Genomic DNA, 17,433 nt, shown 5'->3' on the forward strand with positions numbered 1-17,433 from the left:
TTGCTGTCTTAGTCTAAAAATAACAATTCTTTACTACTTTACTTAAGTTAAACTGGCGGCTATAATGTATTGCCTGCTCTTTCAGTTGCTTTGTAATGAAAATGAATACAATGTTTGCCTCATGGCGGTCAGTAAAATGTTTTTCTTTTTTTCTACTCTTGCTCATGACAGAGAGTTTTGTTTACGTTAACTGTGTGACGTTTTGTCACCCTCTTATAAACTAGGATACATATATACAATAAAAAAACTACAGATACCTTACAAACTAACCCTACGATAGAATGCCTTGAACATTTGTTAGGTTTGTGAGATACGAATATACATAGTATGTACGGAATACAAATATACATTTTCTTTTTTTTTTTTGTTAGAGCGAGAGCTCAGTCAGATTCTTGTGAATACATTGTATGTTAGGTTAACATTTTCGTTTATAAGAGCGAGTACGCCCTTAGATTCATTATTTATTTGTTTTTTTTTTTTTTTTTTCCCTTTTTAGTGAATATTATTAACATGGAGGAAAAAGGCATTTATCGGGGAACACATTTATACTTCGATTGTTGTGTACGAGACGAGATAAACATAGATACACAGAGGGTGTTACAAAAGAAAAAAAAAGAAACTTCATTAATGAAGATAATGAATGACAGATAACATTGATTATTACAATTATTTGTTTTATAAAATATTTTTACTTTTGATTTGTTGTTCATTTAATTGTCTTTTACATTGGTGATTTTGTAATTATTTATTTTATAATAATACCTGTTATATATTGTTTGATAAATACTTGAAATGTATTTTATTTCAATTAGAAGATAACTAAATGATACTTATTCTAGTATTTTTAAGTAAGTACTGTCGGCCAATCTTTAGAGAATTTTGGTAACTTATTTTTAATAATTTTATAGGTAGAAAAGGGGTTCCCCCAACGTACACTGTAGTGAATCGCGGGACGCAAGTGGCGAATGGATAATTATCCGCGATTTTGATTTGGGATGGCCCTGTTATAGAACTCTAAAGGTTCTAACACTGGAGCGTCAAGATCCACTGAGAGTATTCCGAGTGGTGACAGATAACCAACGCCGTCCCAAGAGGACCCAGTCTGGGATGCTAAGGAATGTATTATTAAGTCGTTTTCGGATTGTTCAAAGTTTGATATTGTTTTTTTCATGAGAAGCGAGACGTATCTCATCAGCGGGACAGTATTTGTGTCGCTGTAAATAAAGTTATTTGAGAATCTTTTGGTCCGGGTCTCAAAGTTTTTACCAGCACAGAGCCTAAGAAGTTTTCTTTCAAGGATTTCCATATTTTGGGCTACCGAGGGAGAGATGGTAAACCATATTGGAAACCCGTATGTCATTACTGGTCTAACTAATGTTTTATAAAACAGTAGTTTGGATTTTTTGTTTAAGGCTCTGTGCCTGAAAAAGGGCATCAGCATGTTAGAGACTTTTCTGGTCTTTTCAATGGTGAGTTTAGCATGATAATTAAATTTAAATAGATTGTTGAAGTTGATTCCTAAATATTTCAACTTGTTTTGAACTTGGATTGGGCAACCGTTGACGTTTAGTGTGAGATGTTTGCTTTCCCTTACTACTCCAATTGGACCTTTACCACTCGCGTTTCTGATGCAAATCAGTTCTGATTTTGGGACATTCAGCTTGATACCCCAGGTGTTGTAATAGTCGTTTATGACCCCGATGTGTTTTTCGAGGTGGTGTAGAGCTACTAGTGGATATTCGTGGTTGGAGTACGCGATGGTGTCGTCGGCGTAAAGGAGACCGGTTGAGACCAAATTATTTTCTGACCATGTATGGGGGAAGTCGTGCACAAAGATGTTGTATAGGTGTGGGCCCAATATTGACCCTTGCGGGACGCCACTGTCGCAGCTTCGGGGGTTCGACTTTGTCCCTTGAATTTGTACGAAGAAAGTTCTATTAGATAGAAAGCTGTGCAGAATATTGTAGATGTAACTAGGAAGATTAATTGATACGAGTTTAGAGATAAGCCCCACCCTCCATACGCTATCGAAGGCTTTTTCAACATCGAGAGAGCAGGCGACTGTGCATCTTTTTTCTCTCAGATTTAAGATGATATCGTTTTGAAATTTGGTTAGCGCATGGAGGGTGGAGTGTCCTCTGCGGAACCCGAATTGGAAGTCGGGTATCGGGTCTATGGGGTTGTCTAGCGGGCAATTCATTTTGTTCAGGATTATTCTTTCGAGTATTTTCCCGGTGTTGGAAAGTAGGGAAATCGGTCTATAATTGTTAATGTCAAAATTGTTTTGTTTTTTAACTATAGGCAGGATCCTAGCTGTTTTCCAGAGGCTGGGGAAGTAGGCATTGTTAATGCAATTATTGTATAGAATTGTTAGGAAGTTAACCGCTTGATTTGAAATTTTTTTCAGAAAGTAATTAGAAATGTTGTCCGGCCCGGACGATTTTTTTGGTCTTAGAAGCTTAAGCAGGTTCTTCACAGAATCAGGGTCAGTAAAAATATGGGGTGCAATAGGGTTCAGTGCAGAGTTTTCGGAATTGAATAGGAAAATGTGTTCCGGTGTGTTTAGAGCCACTGAGTTAGCGGACTCTTGGGCTCTTTGCGTGGTGTTTATGTTGAATAGCGGCACTCTTTCTTTGTACACGTCTGTAAAGTGTTTTTCGAAAGATTCAACGATTTTTGCTTCGCTGGTGAAGGTCTCATTATTAACGACCACTTTATTGCAATGAAATTTTTTCTTTTTGCCCAAGATCCCGAACGCCTCTTTAAAGGCCCATGGGCCAGGCTTAATTTTGGAAAGTCTGTCACTTAATTCCTTGTTTAACCAGATGTTTACTTTTTGCTTAATAATGTTGTTTAATAAGGCGATCTGGGATGATAACTCTCTATATGCTGGACTGATTCTGTTAAGGGATCTGTGGAATATATTTTTTAAACGCCTTTGCCACTGGTGTTTGACTTTATAGAGGTTTTCGATTTCAGGGGGTAAGTTCTTGTACTTGTTGAATGAGATGGAAGAGCTTGTGGAGTTTCTTTCTAGGGTGGTAATGAGTGTTTGATTAAAATGTGATATGTATTTATCAATGTCGGTATTGGGTAGGCAGGAGGTCGCTGGGGGAAAAAGTTGAAGGAGGTTGCTATCTAATTGGTTTCTGAAGGACTGCCAGTTGGTATTTTTAAATGATCTGAGTGAGTGCTCCTCACGCAGGCAGATGTTTGCTTCTCCAATACTTATGCACAGAAGTAGGGGGCAGTGCTCTGTAAAGGTGGGAAGGGTTTTCAATGAGAAGTTTTTATTGAAGTGGTTAATTAGATGACTGGATATGAGAAAGTGGTCCAAAAAAGATGGTCCTCTGGGAAAGGTGGGTGTATCCGATGTGAAGTTGGCTAGGGATGGATTGAAGTTTTGTAACCATGATTCAAGCGTCTTACCGTTTAGGTTATGGGTGTGGTCCCCCCAATTGGTACTCCTAGCATTGAGGTCACCACCTATAATTGAACCATCAAATCTGTTGGAGAGGGCTTCAATAGCGTTGAGTTCTGAGGTAAATTGTGCAGGGGGGGTGTTCGAGGGGAAGTATACCGACCCTAGTAGAAGTGTTTTGGGTGAATTATCAATTTTCAGTTTGATGGTGACGAAAAGCGAAGGAAAATTTGTTGAGTGATAGTCCACCAGCTCGTATTCAATGTTATTTTTGATGAGCAGGGCTACCCCCTGGTGGTTGTCATTTCTTAAAGTGTGATAGTTTTGTATTTGTATTCTGTGTCTATTCGAGAAATGAGTTTCTTGAATAAACGCAAAAGAACAATTGCTAGCTTGGAGAATTTTTTGAAGTTCTATTCTCCGCGCATGTGAAACTAAGGACGTAATGTTGAATTGTAGAATTTTTAACCACATCATTTGGAGCAGAAAAGGAGTTGGTTGACCAGGTCGAGGTACGCTATTCTTTTTTCCGCGAGGGAGCTGAAATTGTTTAGGTTAGACATGAACTTTTCAATATTCGAAATAAGTGTGTTCATGCCAATGCCAAAAAGGTCATTTGACAGTGACATGAATTGATCAATAGTGGATTGTCCTGTTTTTTTATTGGAGTAGTTCGGGAACATGGGTTCCACTCGGGGGGTGTTATTTTGGGTTGCTTTGAAATGGCTGGCATAAGAAATACCCGGTGCCACAGGGGCACCCCTGGAGATCGCGAGGGAGAGGCCTCTTGCGTCAGCTTTTTTAGCACTTGCTTCTTGCAGAAGGCGTTTTCTTCTGGAGTCATATTTTTTGTAGGACTCGCATCCTCTAAAGTTAGCTGGGTGGTCTGAGCCGCAGTTGACGCAAGTGGCCTTGCTCTCCCCCTTGTTCTCCACAGTGCAGGCGCCGGGCTGGTGGTTATTGGTGCATTTTACGCACCTGTATTGGTTTGCACAATTCTTTGCGAGATGGCCGAACTGTTGGCAGCGCCTGCACTGTAGGGCGCCCGTGTTTCCCTTTGGCTTCTCCCAGTGAACCCTGGTATTAAACAAATATTTGATTTTGAGGAGTTCCCCCATGCTGGTGCCTGGTGTTAACCGGACCAAAAAGAGATTATAGTTTATTTTCTTTTGCCTAGACCGAAGTGTTTCAAATATAGAAACCTTTTCCGCGAAAGGGACTCTCATTTTGAGCTCGTCCAAGATCTCGGATTCCAAATAATCTGAGGTGAGGCCCCTTAGGACCACGTTGGTGGTTCTGTCTTCCTTCAAAGTGAAGGAGTGTGCTTGGGCACTCTCTGTCTTTCTCATTAGATCCATAAGCTCCCTATGGACTTTTGCGTTATCGACGTACAGCCTACTGCTGTTCCCGCGATTCACTATCCTATACGCGAAGTTTACCGACTTTTCTCGGAAATCAAATAATAATTTTCTAGTGTCTACATTTTTCATTATAATTGGCGGACAGTACTTACTTGTATGTGGTATATCGCTAGGGATGCTTTCCTTTCCTAAGGTGTTGATTGGAGTATTGTTGGTACCGTCTTTGGTGCTTCCATCGGTGTTATTATTTTGTCCTGGGACATCTTCCTCCACGTTGCTGACTGCTGATTGTGATAATTGTCTCGTGATGTTGTGGTTGTGCGAGTTCTTTTTTAGCGTGTGGATTGTTATGTCCAGCAGGGGGGCGAATTGGTTTTGTGATGGAGCGCCAGTGTCCATGTCTTGGCGGGGTGATGGTGTTGCTGCCTTGTGCCTTTTATCCGGCATCTTCCATTCCTTTGACAGGAGGTCGTCATCGATTTCGATTTGAAGGGCTCGGGTTGTGGCGCCATTGTTGGAGGTACCAGGATTTCCATCGTTTTGTTGCGAAGGTTGCTTTGGCGGGCGGCTGAGTACAACGAGTTGCTGCGCCACTTCCATCTCGATGGATTTGTTGATGGTGATTTTGGGCTGTTTTCGTTTTCTAATGTTAGAAGAGGTTTTGTTCATCTCTCCGGCTTGTGCCGTGTGGCATTTTTTGAACAAATAAATCAATTAAGATAGCAGGCAATTTAGATTGCTTTTGTTTTAAATATTTGATTATTTAAGTTTTTTGAGGGGTTTTTGTTTGGTTTTAAATGATTTTTATTTAGTTTTTCACAATAAAATTGCTGTGTTAAACACGTGTCTCAAAAAGCCGCCAAAAATCCAACTTCGCACGACGACGTGCAACCTTCCTTTTTTGAATGACAAGAGAATCACCGGTACTTGTATGAAAAAAATTCCAAACTGACACATCGACGTTCAGATGTGGAATTTTGTTCATACAATTACCCGTACCGCTACCGCATGTACCCTCTGGTGTGGCCAAGCCTTTAAGGTTTGGCCACACCGGAGGGTATGCGGTAGCGGTACGTGTAGCGGTAACGATATTTGTATGAACAAAATTCCACATCTGAACGTTGATATGTCAGTTTGGAATTTTGTTCATACAAGTACCGTTACCTCTACCCGTACCGCTACCGCATACCCTCCGGTGTGGCCAAGCCTTTAAGCGGCATAAAAGGCAAATATTGATTTTAATCAAAACGATGATGAAAGAGTTCAAAAATTCGTATAGCGAAAGTTTACATATTTTTGTATTGCCCCCCGTAAGCTAATTTTCTTAAAAAAAAATTTAAACAGATATTCCTTACCTTTATACTACGTTTGCACCTACCCTAAATCCAAAATTTAGCTAACGGCCATATTATTCACTAGTTTAAAAAATACATCCGGATGTAAAATTGTAAAATGTCAAAAATAAATCCAAATCCAGAATAGTTATCCCGATTTTAACTATAAAAATAGTTAAAAAATTACCTACTATTGTTTTCTTTGTGTGATAGTGAATATTATGGATTTGGATTTATTTTTCACATTTCAATTCCTCTACATCAGGGGGCCCCAGATGTATTTTTTAAACTTGTGAATAATATGGCCGTAAGTAGATTTAGAATAAATCTCGAGATTTATTCTAAATCTAGGAATGAGGGTAGGTGAAAATCTTGGATTTAGGGTAGGTGAACCCAAATCCGTGATTTAGCGAAGTAGATTTAGAATTAATCTCAAGATTTATTTAATCTACCTACTTAGCTTAATCTCGGATTTAGGGTAGGTGGAAACCTTACCAACATGCACATAAAATTTAAATTTTGCTCTTGATTTTGTTGCATATGCAACAATTGTTGGTATTCAATAGAGTATGGAGAAAACTCTGAAACAGCCATATAACAATAATTATAGTTAAAGGAGCTAGTAAAAATGCTAAGTCTATTCAATGAAATGTTGATAAGCTAAAAATCCTAAAATTGGGTAGAGCAAATCATATGGATGAGATAGCGAAGTGCGTAATGTACTGGCCTCTAAACTGGCTTGATCTAGGTTCAATACTCAAGTGTGACGGAAAAAGTTTTTCGAATAAAATGAAAAATTAATAGGCTCAGCACCAAATACAAAATGGAATAAAGGAGATTGATGATCGGATTGGCATTCATGAAACAGTGCTGTAACTCTTGCCATAAACATAGCGGTAGCACCTTCAAGATGTTGTTGTTCAAAGATTATACCAAGTGTTTTTTTTAAATTTATTTTCTGATAACTTATCAATTTTTTAAATGCTTCACTAATATAATATGTAGGTAGCTCGAACCATTATAACTATGTGCGACCCAATCCAATTTTATATTTAAATCCGCAATATTTTTTTTATTTTTTAAGGGCCAATTTTTCAATAGTCAGATAAACCTCAGATAGAGCTTATTCCTAAGGCCGTGTGTGAATTGCGTTAAATAGTTAAATCCGTGTTAAATTTTTGACACTATTGAGGTGAATACAAAATTTTCAGCTGTTAAAAATTTATTGGGCTCTGGGACCTGGTTAAATTTGAGTTAAATTTTTTTTGCAAATGGTTTTGTTTTTTTTTTTTATTAAAAAGGAGTATTATGGCAGAAAAAAGGCAGAAAAAATTTTAAACAACAATCAATATAGCTGAAATTTTTTTTATTAACCTCAATAGTGTCAAAAATTTAACACGGATTTAACTATTTAACGCAATTCACACACGGCCTAAGAATAAAAGTTTTTTTATATTGACATTTATTCTTCTAATAGCCTAACTGACGATTGAAAAATCAGGGGTCGAATTACAGCATACGATTACGATCATTTGTCAACGTTTTTACTATTTGTGTCTCTATTTAATTAGTAGAAAAAGATAGGGACACATAGTAACCATACGTTAACGAACGTATGCCGCAATTCGACCCCAGGGCTAAATAAATTTAAACAAAATAAAAACGTAAAAAAAACGACAAAACAATTTAAAATATTGTTGTTCTGTTTCACTAGTATAGAAAAAAATAAAAAGTTTATGAGCTAAAGCTATAAAGTTATCCTTTTTTTGTTAAATTAAATCGAGCTATGGCTAGATAAAATTGAAACTGTGCAGGGTTTTTATGGATACGATTTTTTTTAGAAAATTTTTGAAAAGATTTATGTATGTATGTATTTATTATTTACTAAAAATTGCGATTGCTTAGTAACTCTCGAAAATCCAAAAAAAGAAACCTAACTAACTAGTTGAGATTTTTCGCACTCATTCTCAAAAAAACACTTTTATATGCATTCTAAGACCAAATTTTTTCATATTCCATTCCAAAAGTTAAAGCGCATTCAAATTTTATAATTTTCCTTTTAAAATGGCGACTTTAAAATTAATGGATTGTTAATAAATTGGGCCTTAAAAATAAATACTCTCTTAAGGGCCAATTTTTCAATAGTCAGTTAGAGCTTATTCCTAGGAATATCTATTTCTTTATATTGACTTTATTCGTTTGATAGTCTTACTGATGATTGAAAAATCAGGGCTAAAGCATTAAGAACATTAATTTTGATATAGACAATAGACATGTTCAGAACTGGCATTCATACATTCAACTCCAATCGCTTTTATCTTGAGCAAAATGTGTGTTTCTATTCAAGTAACGCGTAGGTCTTGAAATATATAGGGATATTCAAAAAAAGGCGGTTAAAAAAGTTTTACTTAAAAAAATACAAATTTGCTTAACTCTCACGAAGGCGAAATCTGAGTTTTAATTTATCTATTAAGTAGATTTTTAACTTGTTTTTGTTAAAATTCACTTTAAAATCAAATTAACATTATCACACTTGATGAATTTTTCATTGACCAAGAGAAGAGTTAAACTTTTTACTCATTTCTTTGATCTTTTCATTATTAACATCAATCTCGTGAATTAAACTTTGCGATAACGCCTTTGGGGTTACATCTCTTTGCAAAAAATTAGCTACCAGCTGTCGACTAGGACTACCACCACCATGCGCTAGAACTTCTTGTCGGTATTTTTCACCTGATTCCCTGTTGAATGGATTTGCTTCGAAATACGTCTGCCAAATCCACGACGCTATGGTTTTTGATATGAGGTAGGAATAGTACTTGGCACCATAACCAACTAAGTGAGAGAAACGAAGTTGCCAAGCCTGTAAATGCGAAGCTAAATGATAGAAATCAAGATATTAAACTGAGTTAAATATTATAACTTACGGTATTTTCAACATAAGGAAGACTGTAATATTTAGCTTGAACTTCTTTCAACGTCTCTGTTGTATTTTGACCTTGAGTTGGTTTTTCTGAATGATAAGCTTGATCCAAAGCTGAATAGAACACCTGCAATTGTGTTTCACTTGCCGAGAAGATATTTTTCGATGCACACAATCGTTGTAACATTTCCTCTGACATTGGTTCATGTGTCCGATAGTGTTTTGCAAATGTTTTCAATACCTTCAAAAAGGAAAATTTTATTATTTGGACATAGAATATAATTTGTTTACTAACTTACCCTCGGATCACTTGCAAAGTACTCCATAAGGACTGATGGCACCTCAGCAAAATCAGTACTACAACGTGTTCCCGTCACATGTTGATATTCAGTTCGACCCAACATCGAATGCATTGCGTGACCCATTTCATGGAACAGATTATCTACACGAGACGGTGACAAGAGTGTTGGCCCTGTCCATCGGGCTGGACTTAAATTCAACATGACAACTACTATTGGTAGCTGATAACTTCCATCAGATAATTTCTTTCCTCCTTGAATTGTAAAATGGCAGTCCTGATTTGGTTTTCCATTGCGTTCAAAGAAATCACAATAAATGTAACCCAAAAGGCCTTCAGTCTCATGAACAACAGATAGTTTGTAGATGTCATTGTTCCATACTTCACCAGGTTCAACTTCTGTATTTTGTAAGCTGACACCATATAGTGATTTCATTAGGTTATCCAAACCTTCCATGCAACCGCCTAAGCTGAAGTATGGTAAAAATTCATTTGAACTTGCATTGAGCCATTGTTTTCTAACCACAGAAGTGAAATAGGGTGTATCCCATGCAGCTAAAGATGCATTGGAATTTATGCTATCCTTTTTCTGGAATTAAGAATTCAGAATTCTCACTTAACTAAAGTTTCAAAATAACACACCTTAAATAGTTACTAGAGGACAAATTCAAGCTTAAGTCTATAAAAAATGGTTTGTACCTAAACAAAAAACTGTGGTAAAGAACATTAGGGCGCACTTAGAAATATTTTAATAGAAGAAGAAAACTTTAGAAAATAGTAAATTTCACAATTTGAATAAAGTTCAAAAGCAGACGTCAATAGCGTTTGATATTTTAGCTGTCTTTTCAAACATCATACCTCTCTATCTCGTCTGGAAAACAGAATCCAAGTTGATAAGTAACAAAGCAGAAATATAGCTCGTTAGTTCATATGGGTAGTTTAAAAGGTGTTTTGTTCTTAAAACCGAGCATATATGAGTATTATAAGATAACCAAATACAAGAAAGTAATAACATAAGTCTACCACTCTGTCGGTATGTCATGTTCACACTTTTTAATCTGGATTGAAGCAATCTAGGTCACTCTTTTGCTATTTGAGACATTCCGAACTTCCGAAAAGGCAATTGCCCCAACATCATACTCCACCTTTGATTGAACCATCAGTGTAAATAGTTGTGACTCATCATTTTGACTCAGTATTTCCTAGAAGGTAAGTTATCATTAAAGTTTTTACTAATGGTCACGGTAGAGGTGCAATACTCAGTAGATGTTGTAAACATGAATAACAGGACCGTAGAAGCAATCTGATTTCTTACATAAGTACTATGACAATACTCAATGCATGTCTTGGGGGTAAGAAACAAATTCAACCTCACGACATTTCTCTGGAGATCGAAGGTAAGCAAGTCGCAACCGTTCTTGATACGGGGGCAAATTGAAATTGTCTACGGAAGTTCTCGGCAAAATGGAGCAATCTACGCTGTATTAACTCTCTTAAAGTGGAACTGGTGATTAGGCGACCAGACTTGGCCCTTAGAACGTGACTATCGGGACCTCTTTTTACTACACGAATAGAAAATCTTACTTACGATTTATGTTTCGCTATACGTCAATATGCCCTGGTGAAAAAGCTACGCATCAAACGTATATATTATGTGAGACTCGTAGAGTTACTGAATATCGAGTATCTTTTCGATTTTAAATTCTTGAACGCTAATATTGAGAGTACAAGAAAATAGAAAATAAAAAAAAGATAATCTCGATACTTATATTGCGAAATTGGAGGCGGCTTGTAAGAGTTGAGATGGCTGGTAGAGACTATTGAATGCACTTTGATCTACACAGCACTATGGTTCCGTCATTAGCAAGTAATTTCAGCAAAAATTTAAATGGAAACTTTCAGACAAATCTTTTTGGGAAAACGTTTGCCAATATCGAAATTACTTGAACGTGAAGTTATACTGTTTGGCCGCAAATATTCTGCGGATTCTTGGCCAACGTACAGATTTTTTGATTAAAAAGAACTGCAATTTTTGTACAATGATTGGCAATTAAAATGGGGAACCTGAACATTTTTATAAGGAAAGAAAGTATCGATGGCCCGGCTACATTTTCTCTTGTTATACACTCCTGCTCAAATTTAACGCACATCATATTTATTTTACAGAAAAATCCTACTATTACTTTATCTCACAGTATCGTGGTTATTTTCTCAAATAAGACAGGAGTGAGCTTAAATTGAAGGTATGGAATAAAATGTTTGTGGGGAAGATTTGGAGAGGTATGCTGAAGTCTATCTGTCAACCCGCGAACCTTTTAGAGATGAGTCATACATTTTCATGGAGTAAACTCTGCTTTACAACACCTACGGAGTAAGTGAGCTCTTCTAGACCTACTTTAAGTACCCTAAGATACTTGACTGATATCCTCGAACAGCATGCGGTTCCAATCATCCCTAGATTTGGCTAACAGTTCAGTCTGATGCACGATAATGCATACTAGAGTGGTTTGAGAATATCTTCAAGATTAAATTATGCCACTTTGAATTGACCACACAGATATCCGGACTTAAATTCAATAGAACATGTCTAGGAAATGTTGAAAAAAATGCATTTGCGGCCGAAATCTACCTCCAAGCATTCTTGATCAAAAGAAAACTGCAGTGAAAGAAAAGTTAAAACAAAACCTTCAAAAGCTAATTCGTGGACTCCAAATTATCATATGCGCTAGAGGAGACAATGCCAAGTATTGAATAAAATTATTGGAAAGAACTATCACGCGCTTCCATTTAAAAAATTTTTTTTTCTTTAAAAACAAAAATTATTTAAATATCAGTTTTCAGACCTTGAATTGCTAAATTTGGTTCATCTTTTTTTTTGGTTGATAATACTGTTGCAGTTTAGCATTTTTCTGACTTGCTAAACAATAAGCAAACACAAAAAAATACAACAAATAATTTTAAAGCCATTTTAAATAGGATGCAGGGGTATAACTAAAGAAGAAAAAAGTGTGCGTTTATTTTGAGCAGGAGTTTAGATAATAAGCAATTTGGGAATTAACTTTGAAAGTGCTTCGAGATCAATACTACGAAAAATTTCGTTGTAAAAATTTTCCAAAATCCCCCGGCTTCTTTTTTAAATAAATAGCATAGTGTTCTTTAGAAAGAATTTTGCTAGGGGTGGTTTAAGCAAATCTGTGTACATTAAAGTTACCCGTAGTAAGCCGAAATGATACTTTACAACTATGTGTGCCTAAATGTTAGTTAAGTTTGAAAAAAATATACAAGAGTTAAAATCAAAAGCAGATTGAATTTAACTCTCCAAATTATTCATTCATACCTTCATTTTGTCCATAATTTGAAAGTCACTTTCAGCTCTGGGTCGCAACTCATCTGATAATTCGTCAATAAATTGTTTAACCATTGTTGGATGTTCTACGGTGCTAGAGTTCAAAGCTCTATGTGCATATGTTTCGAATCCACAAGTTTTTGCTAATTGATATCTACAAGCAATGAGATCGGAAAGAAGTTCCTCTTGACTCTCAATGGGTCGAAGGAAGAGCCTATAAGCTGCCTCTCTAGCCTGAGCACTGGAAGAATTTGTATATAGCCCAGATATATACAAATTATCTCCATCAGAGGGAAATCTAAAACAAAAACAAGTTATATATAAAAAAAGTTTGGTGGTTTATTAGAAACTAACATATGAGCTATAGCATCTGCAACACTTTTTCTTGGAATCGCTGACGGATTGACTGCACCATGCATAAATTTCTGACCCAATTGAAGAATTGCATCGTTTAGTCGGACTACTTTCTGTCTCTCAGATTCCGGCAGATGTATGCCACATTGTTCAAAGTCAAATAGGAACAACTTGGCTACGTGACGATCGATTTCTGTGGTTGGCATGATGTCACCGTTTTCAACAACACCCTGTAGCGCCTTAAAGATAGGTTTATGTGTGTTTAAGCTAGTAGGGTATTCGTTTTTGTTTTTAGAATTTTATTTTAACTTTCAATTTATCTTTAAATGTTTTTACCTTTCAACAATTCCACTTATTGTTATGCAAGCCTCTTCAGCTGCATGCGAATATTTACTTTGTGGATGGGCAATGCGGATGAATTCAGCTAGATCAGCAACTTTGCAGAGGGAATCAGAGAGTTCATCAAAAATTTCCACCTTAAATAAAAAAAAACGATTCAAAGTGACTTTGCAAATGGAACTCGAAAAAAGAAAGTTTTTGTTTACCATTTTCCTAGAGCGATTTTGTGAGATGGCTTCTTGGATTAGGTCATCTGTTTTATTGCCAACATTGTCTTTCAAAAGGTAGAATCCTTCGAAGGATTTTAATTCAGGTAAATTGAATAATCCCTAGTAAAAGTTAGCAAGTTTATTTTGGAAAGTAGGGATCAAAACAAATAAAGTTCCTTACCACATCATTGCGTGTTAGATTAATTCTTTTATGTGGCGGTGAATTGAATGCTGTTGCCAATGGTGACCATGTTGAAACGTAGTTTTTGAAATTTCTATTTAAAATTAAATGTTTTGTGAGAGATTTATTTAATTTGAACATTTTTAAAGAAATGTTTTTAAACTATGGTATTTCGCGGAAAGGTGAAAATTTTGACGTAATAAATTTGTGCATAGGATGACAGCAGCTGTCAGTTGGAAAAAATACAAAGATAAAGTGGTAAACACAAGAAAAGATAAGGCAACGTTTAAACTAGAAATGTAATTTGCATGCAAATCAGCAATTTATTTTTGGTTAAAGGCTTGATCACACCGGAAGGTATGCGATAGTGGTACGGGTAGCGGTAAGGGTACTTGTATTAAACAAATTCCACATCTGAACGTTGATGTGTAAGTGTGGAATTTTTTTAATACAAGTACCCGTATCGCTACCGCAAACCTTTCCGTTGAGGTTTTTCCTTAAAGGCATGGCCACACCGGAGGGTACATGCGGAAGCGGTACGGGTAATTGTATGAAAAAAATTCCACATCTGAACGTTGATGTGTCAGTTTGGAATTTTTGTCATACAAGTACCGCTACCGCAGGATTGGCCACACCGAAGGATACATGCGGTAGCGGTACGGGTACTTGTATGAAAAAAATTAAAAACTGACAGATCAACGTTCTGATGTACCCTTCATTGCGGCCAAGCCTTAACTGCCTGTTTTCCAAATGAGATAATTAAATAATAAGGTGTGTTGCAATTCCCGAACCAAGGCTGAACAACGTTAGTACAACTGGCCCTTAACAACCTAGCATTTTTTTTTTGTAGAAGTTATTAAAAATGTTTTTGACCCATTTTTTCGTGTAGTAATTCTACTATTTTTAAGCCTGAACTACATCAAAACACAAAGTCAGAAAAGTACAAAAAAGTAAACACAATGTTTTTTCTTGTTCCCCCTAGTAACTTATTTGTATATCTCTCTTTCATTTTTAAAAAGTATCCTAGTCAAAAAGCTTGAACATGACCAAGCTTTCACTTTTCAGAAAGTTTTAAAAACAAATACACTCAAATAATATTTTATATCCTTTCCGTAAGGTAGCTCTTCGATCACATAGTTCTTGTCATTTTTCGAAAAAAGCTCTTTTGACAAACAATTTAAATTTCAAAATAGTGTCAATAGTTTTGTGATAGCTATATTTAAATTGACGCTAATTGTTTTGTTTGCTGGAATGGATCCTGAAAGAACATGGAATGGTATGTTAAGTTGAATTTAAATTTTAAATTTATGCATGAAAAAATCTATATTTCAGAAGCTGACGATGAAGCCTTGATTACTATCATTCAAGAAAATCCAACGCTGTGGGATAAATCACGAAATGATTTCCGCGACTCGAAAAAGAAGCAACGAATTTTCCAGCAAATTTCTCAGCACTTTTCCGGCTTTAGTGCAATGCAAATTGAAAAAAGGTTCATTGCACTTAAAGAAAAGTTGAGAAGAGAAAAGAAGAGAGAAGATGCTCTCACAAGATCTGGAGCTGGGGCTAGGAACTGGAAATCCTGGTATTTACTCCCAAAATTGGAGTTTTTAAGGGAGACAATGAATACTCGGCCAACAGTGAGTTCCATTCCTTGTTCTTTAGTGAAATCAAAAACTTCATACCCCGGCTCATCTTTGACTGCAGCACAAAATATCATTTCGCCAACACCAAATACATTGACCCCATCTACTGCAGCAACTCCTTCTTCTTTGGAAGCAAATAATGTCTCTGAAAACTTAACGACAGAAATTTCTCAAACAGACAACGAAAGGTGTCCACCAAACAATTCGAAATCCGCTAACAAAATCCGGGAAGCATTATATGAAGAGAGTCGAGAAGCTTTAAGAAAAATAGCTGAAAGTGTTTCACAACCAAAATCGCAGTTGGTATCTGAACCAGAAGACATGAGAACAAACCACTTCAAAATCTTTGATTACATGGCGAAAGAAGCTGTTGAGATGGACCCTATCGTAAAAACACAATTTATAAAAAAAGTGTTTGATGTCTTCTGGGAGTTTAAGTTGAAATAGATTAAAAACCTGTAATATTTCTTGTTTTGCCATTCATAGAACTTAAATAAATCTCAATAATAACAGTTTATGGGTTTTGTATTTATTTAGTTATTATGTATCCATTCTTTAAGATACTCTCTATAATTTAAAGCCGTTTCTGTGGAGTTTCTCGGACCCAAGCGTAATGTTGCAGGAATTCTGTTCAGTTGTGATGAACCTACATTAGCTCTCCAGGTTCCATCAATCCAAATGCCATCCCTTTCATGCTGTCTGTCGACAAAAGCACTTGGGGCATATTTGTTCTTGCTGCTTTCACATAGCATGTTATGTAAAACAACAGTGGCCTTTATAATTTTTTCAACAGTATTTGGCTCAGCTATAATAGTACGTTGATATATCCTCCATCTAGAAGCTAATATGCCAAACGCATTTTCTACTACGCGGCGTGCTCTAGAAAGTCTCTTATTAAAATAAGATTTACTGTCTTCCAAATACCTTCCACTGAATGGTGTAATCAAATAATTTTTTAGTGGAAAAGCTTCGTCTCCCACCATAAAATATGGCAAATTCAAAGTTTCTATAAAAACAAATATAAAGTCTTATTATTTTGAAGAAAGAAAAGATCTTTAAAAAGATAAGATAATCTTTTAAAACCTTTAATAAGTTAATTTTACATTTTTTTACCTCCAGGTAAAGGAGAAGAACTTGGAAAATTCATTTGATCCCTTTCCAAAAGCATTCCAAAAGTACTATTTGTAAATATACCAGAATCGCTCTGTGAACCAAACGCCCCAATATCCACGTAGGTGAATTTGTAATTGGCATCTGCAACTGCCAGTAATACCATGCTGTAATGTTTCTTATAGTTAAAGTACAGCGATCCACTTTTTCTTGGTGCTTGAATGGAAATATGCTTTCCATCCACTGCACCCAAACAATGTGGAAAATTCCAGGTTTGATGGAAATCATGTGCATCTTGCAGCCAACCACTTTGTGTTTTTATTGGCAAATATATTGGCTTTAGTACGGTCCACAGAACTTCACACACTTCCGGTATTATAGCTTGTACAGTTGATTTACCTATGCGATACGCATAGGCCAAAGAACTGTTACTATCCCCTGTTGAAAGAAACCTATAAGCAATATTTCCCTTAACACAATTATTAGTTAAATGTATTCATTATAAAATATACCTCAAGGTTACAAATAAGCGCAATGCTACCGGAAGCCCTAACCTATTGCTGAATTTGGTCAAATGAGGTTCAACTAAGTTAAGCAGATAGTTGAATTGGGGAACTTCCATTCTTGTATAATTGAAGAACTTTTCTTCGTCGTACTCAAGAATTTCTTGTAACAAGTTACCAAAGTCACCTTGGTCAACACGGTTTTGATTAATTGGATGAACCCACCACCTTCGCTTAGAGCTCGTCGCATTTTCAAATGCGTCAACAACTTGCACTATATTTAAAATGCGATTTGCCGCATTTTGTAACCTATTTAATTCGTTTTCCTTGAAAATATTTTTAGTCAATGTTAAATAATAATCTGTGCATTATTATTTTAATTCTCTTACCATTTTCTTGAGTCGGAATTCA

At 36.1% G+C, this 17,433-nt stretch overlaps 2 protein-coding genes across 2 annotated transcripts; both read right to left on the reverse strand.

Annotated features, from left to right (window-relative positions):
• Positions 1-8,539: 8,539 nt before the first annotated feature.
• LOC129905941 (mitochondrial intermediate peptidase) lies at positions 8,540-13,974 on the reverse strand. Its single transcript, XM_055981564.1, has 8 exons — positions 13,767-13,974; positions 13,583-13,705; positions 13,374-13,513; positions 13,038-13,304; positions 12,675-12,981; positions 9,339-9,926; positions 9,044-9,280; positions 8,540-8,979 (listed from the first exon to the last, which is right to left on the reverse strand). The coding sequence occupies exons 1-8, from the start codon at positions 13,905-13,907 to the stop codon at positions 8,662-8,664; spliced, it is 2,121 nt and encodes a 706-aa protein (XP_055837539.1). The 5' UTR covers positions 13,908-13,974; the 3' UTR covers positions 8,540-8,661.
• A 1,932-nt stretch (positions 13,975-15,906) lies between these two features.
• LOC129906366 (uncharacterized) lies at positions 15,907-17,407 on the reverse strand. The gene is made up of 3 exons (XM_055982109.1): positions 17,032-17,407; positions 16,523-16,971; positions 15,907-16,415 (listed from the first exon to the last, which is right to left on the reverse strand). The coding sequence occupies exons 1-3, from the start codon at positions 17,139-17,141 to the stop codon at positions 15,943-15,945; spliced, it is 1,032 nt and encodes a 343-aa protein (XP_055838084.1). The 5' UTR covers positions 17,142-17,407; the 3' UTR covers positions 15,907-15,942.
• Positions 17,408-17,433: the final 26 nt, after the last annotated feature.

This window comes from Episyrphus balteatus, chromosome 1 (assembly GCF_945859705.1).
Source record: "Episyrphus balteatus chromosome 1, idEpiBalt1.1, whole genome shotgun sequence".
Classification (NCBI taxonomy): domain Eukaryota; kingdom Metazoa; phylum Arthropoda; class Insecta; order Diptera; family Syrphidae; genus Episyrphus; species Episyrphus balteatus.

Excerpts from the sequence above, each read along its gene's own strand:
- LOC129905941 (XM_055981564.1), bottom strand. The coding sequence starts at position 13,907 with ATGTTCAAATTAAATAAATCTCTCACAAAACATTTAATTTTAAATAGA. Across the intron at positions 13,305-13,373 it reads ATAAGTGGAATTGTTGAAAG|CTTAAACACACATAAACCTA; the intron begins GTAAAAACATTT and ends ATACCCTACTAG. Across the intron at positions 8,980-9,043 it reads TTCCTTATGTTGAAAATACC|GCTTGGCAACTTCGTTTCTC; the intron begins GTAAGTTATAAT and ends TCGCATTTACAG.
- LOC129906366 (XM_055982109.1), bottom strand. The coding sequence starts at position 17,141 with ATGGAAGTTCCCCAATTCAACTATCTGCTTAACTTAGTTGAACCTCAT. Across the intron at positions 16,972-17,031 it reads CGCTTATTTGTAACCTTGAG|GTTTCTTTCAACAGGGGATA; the intron begins GTATATTTTATA and ends TATTGCTTATAG. Across the intron at positions 16,416-16,522 it reads TTCTTCTCCTTTACCTGGAG|AAACTTTGAATTTGCCATAT; the intron begins GTAAAAAAATGT and ends TTGTTTTTATAG.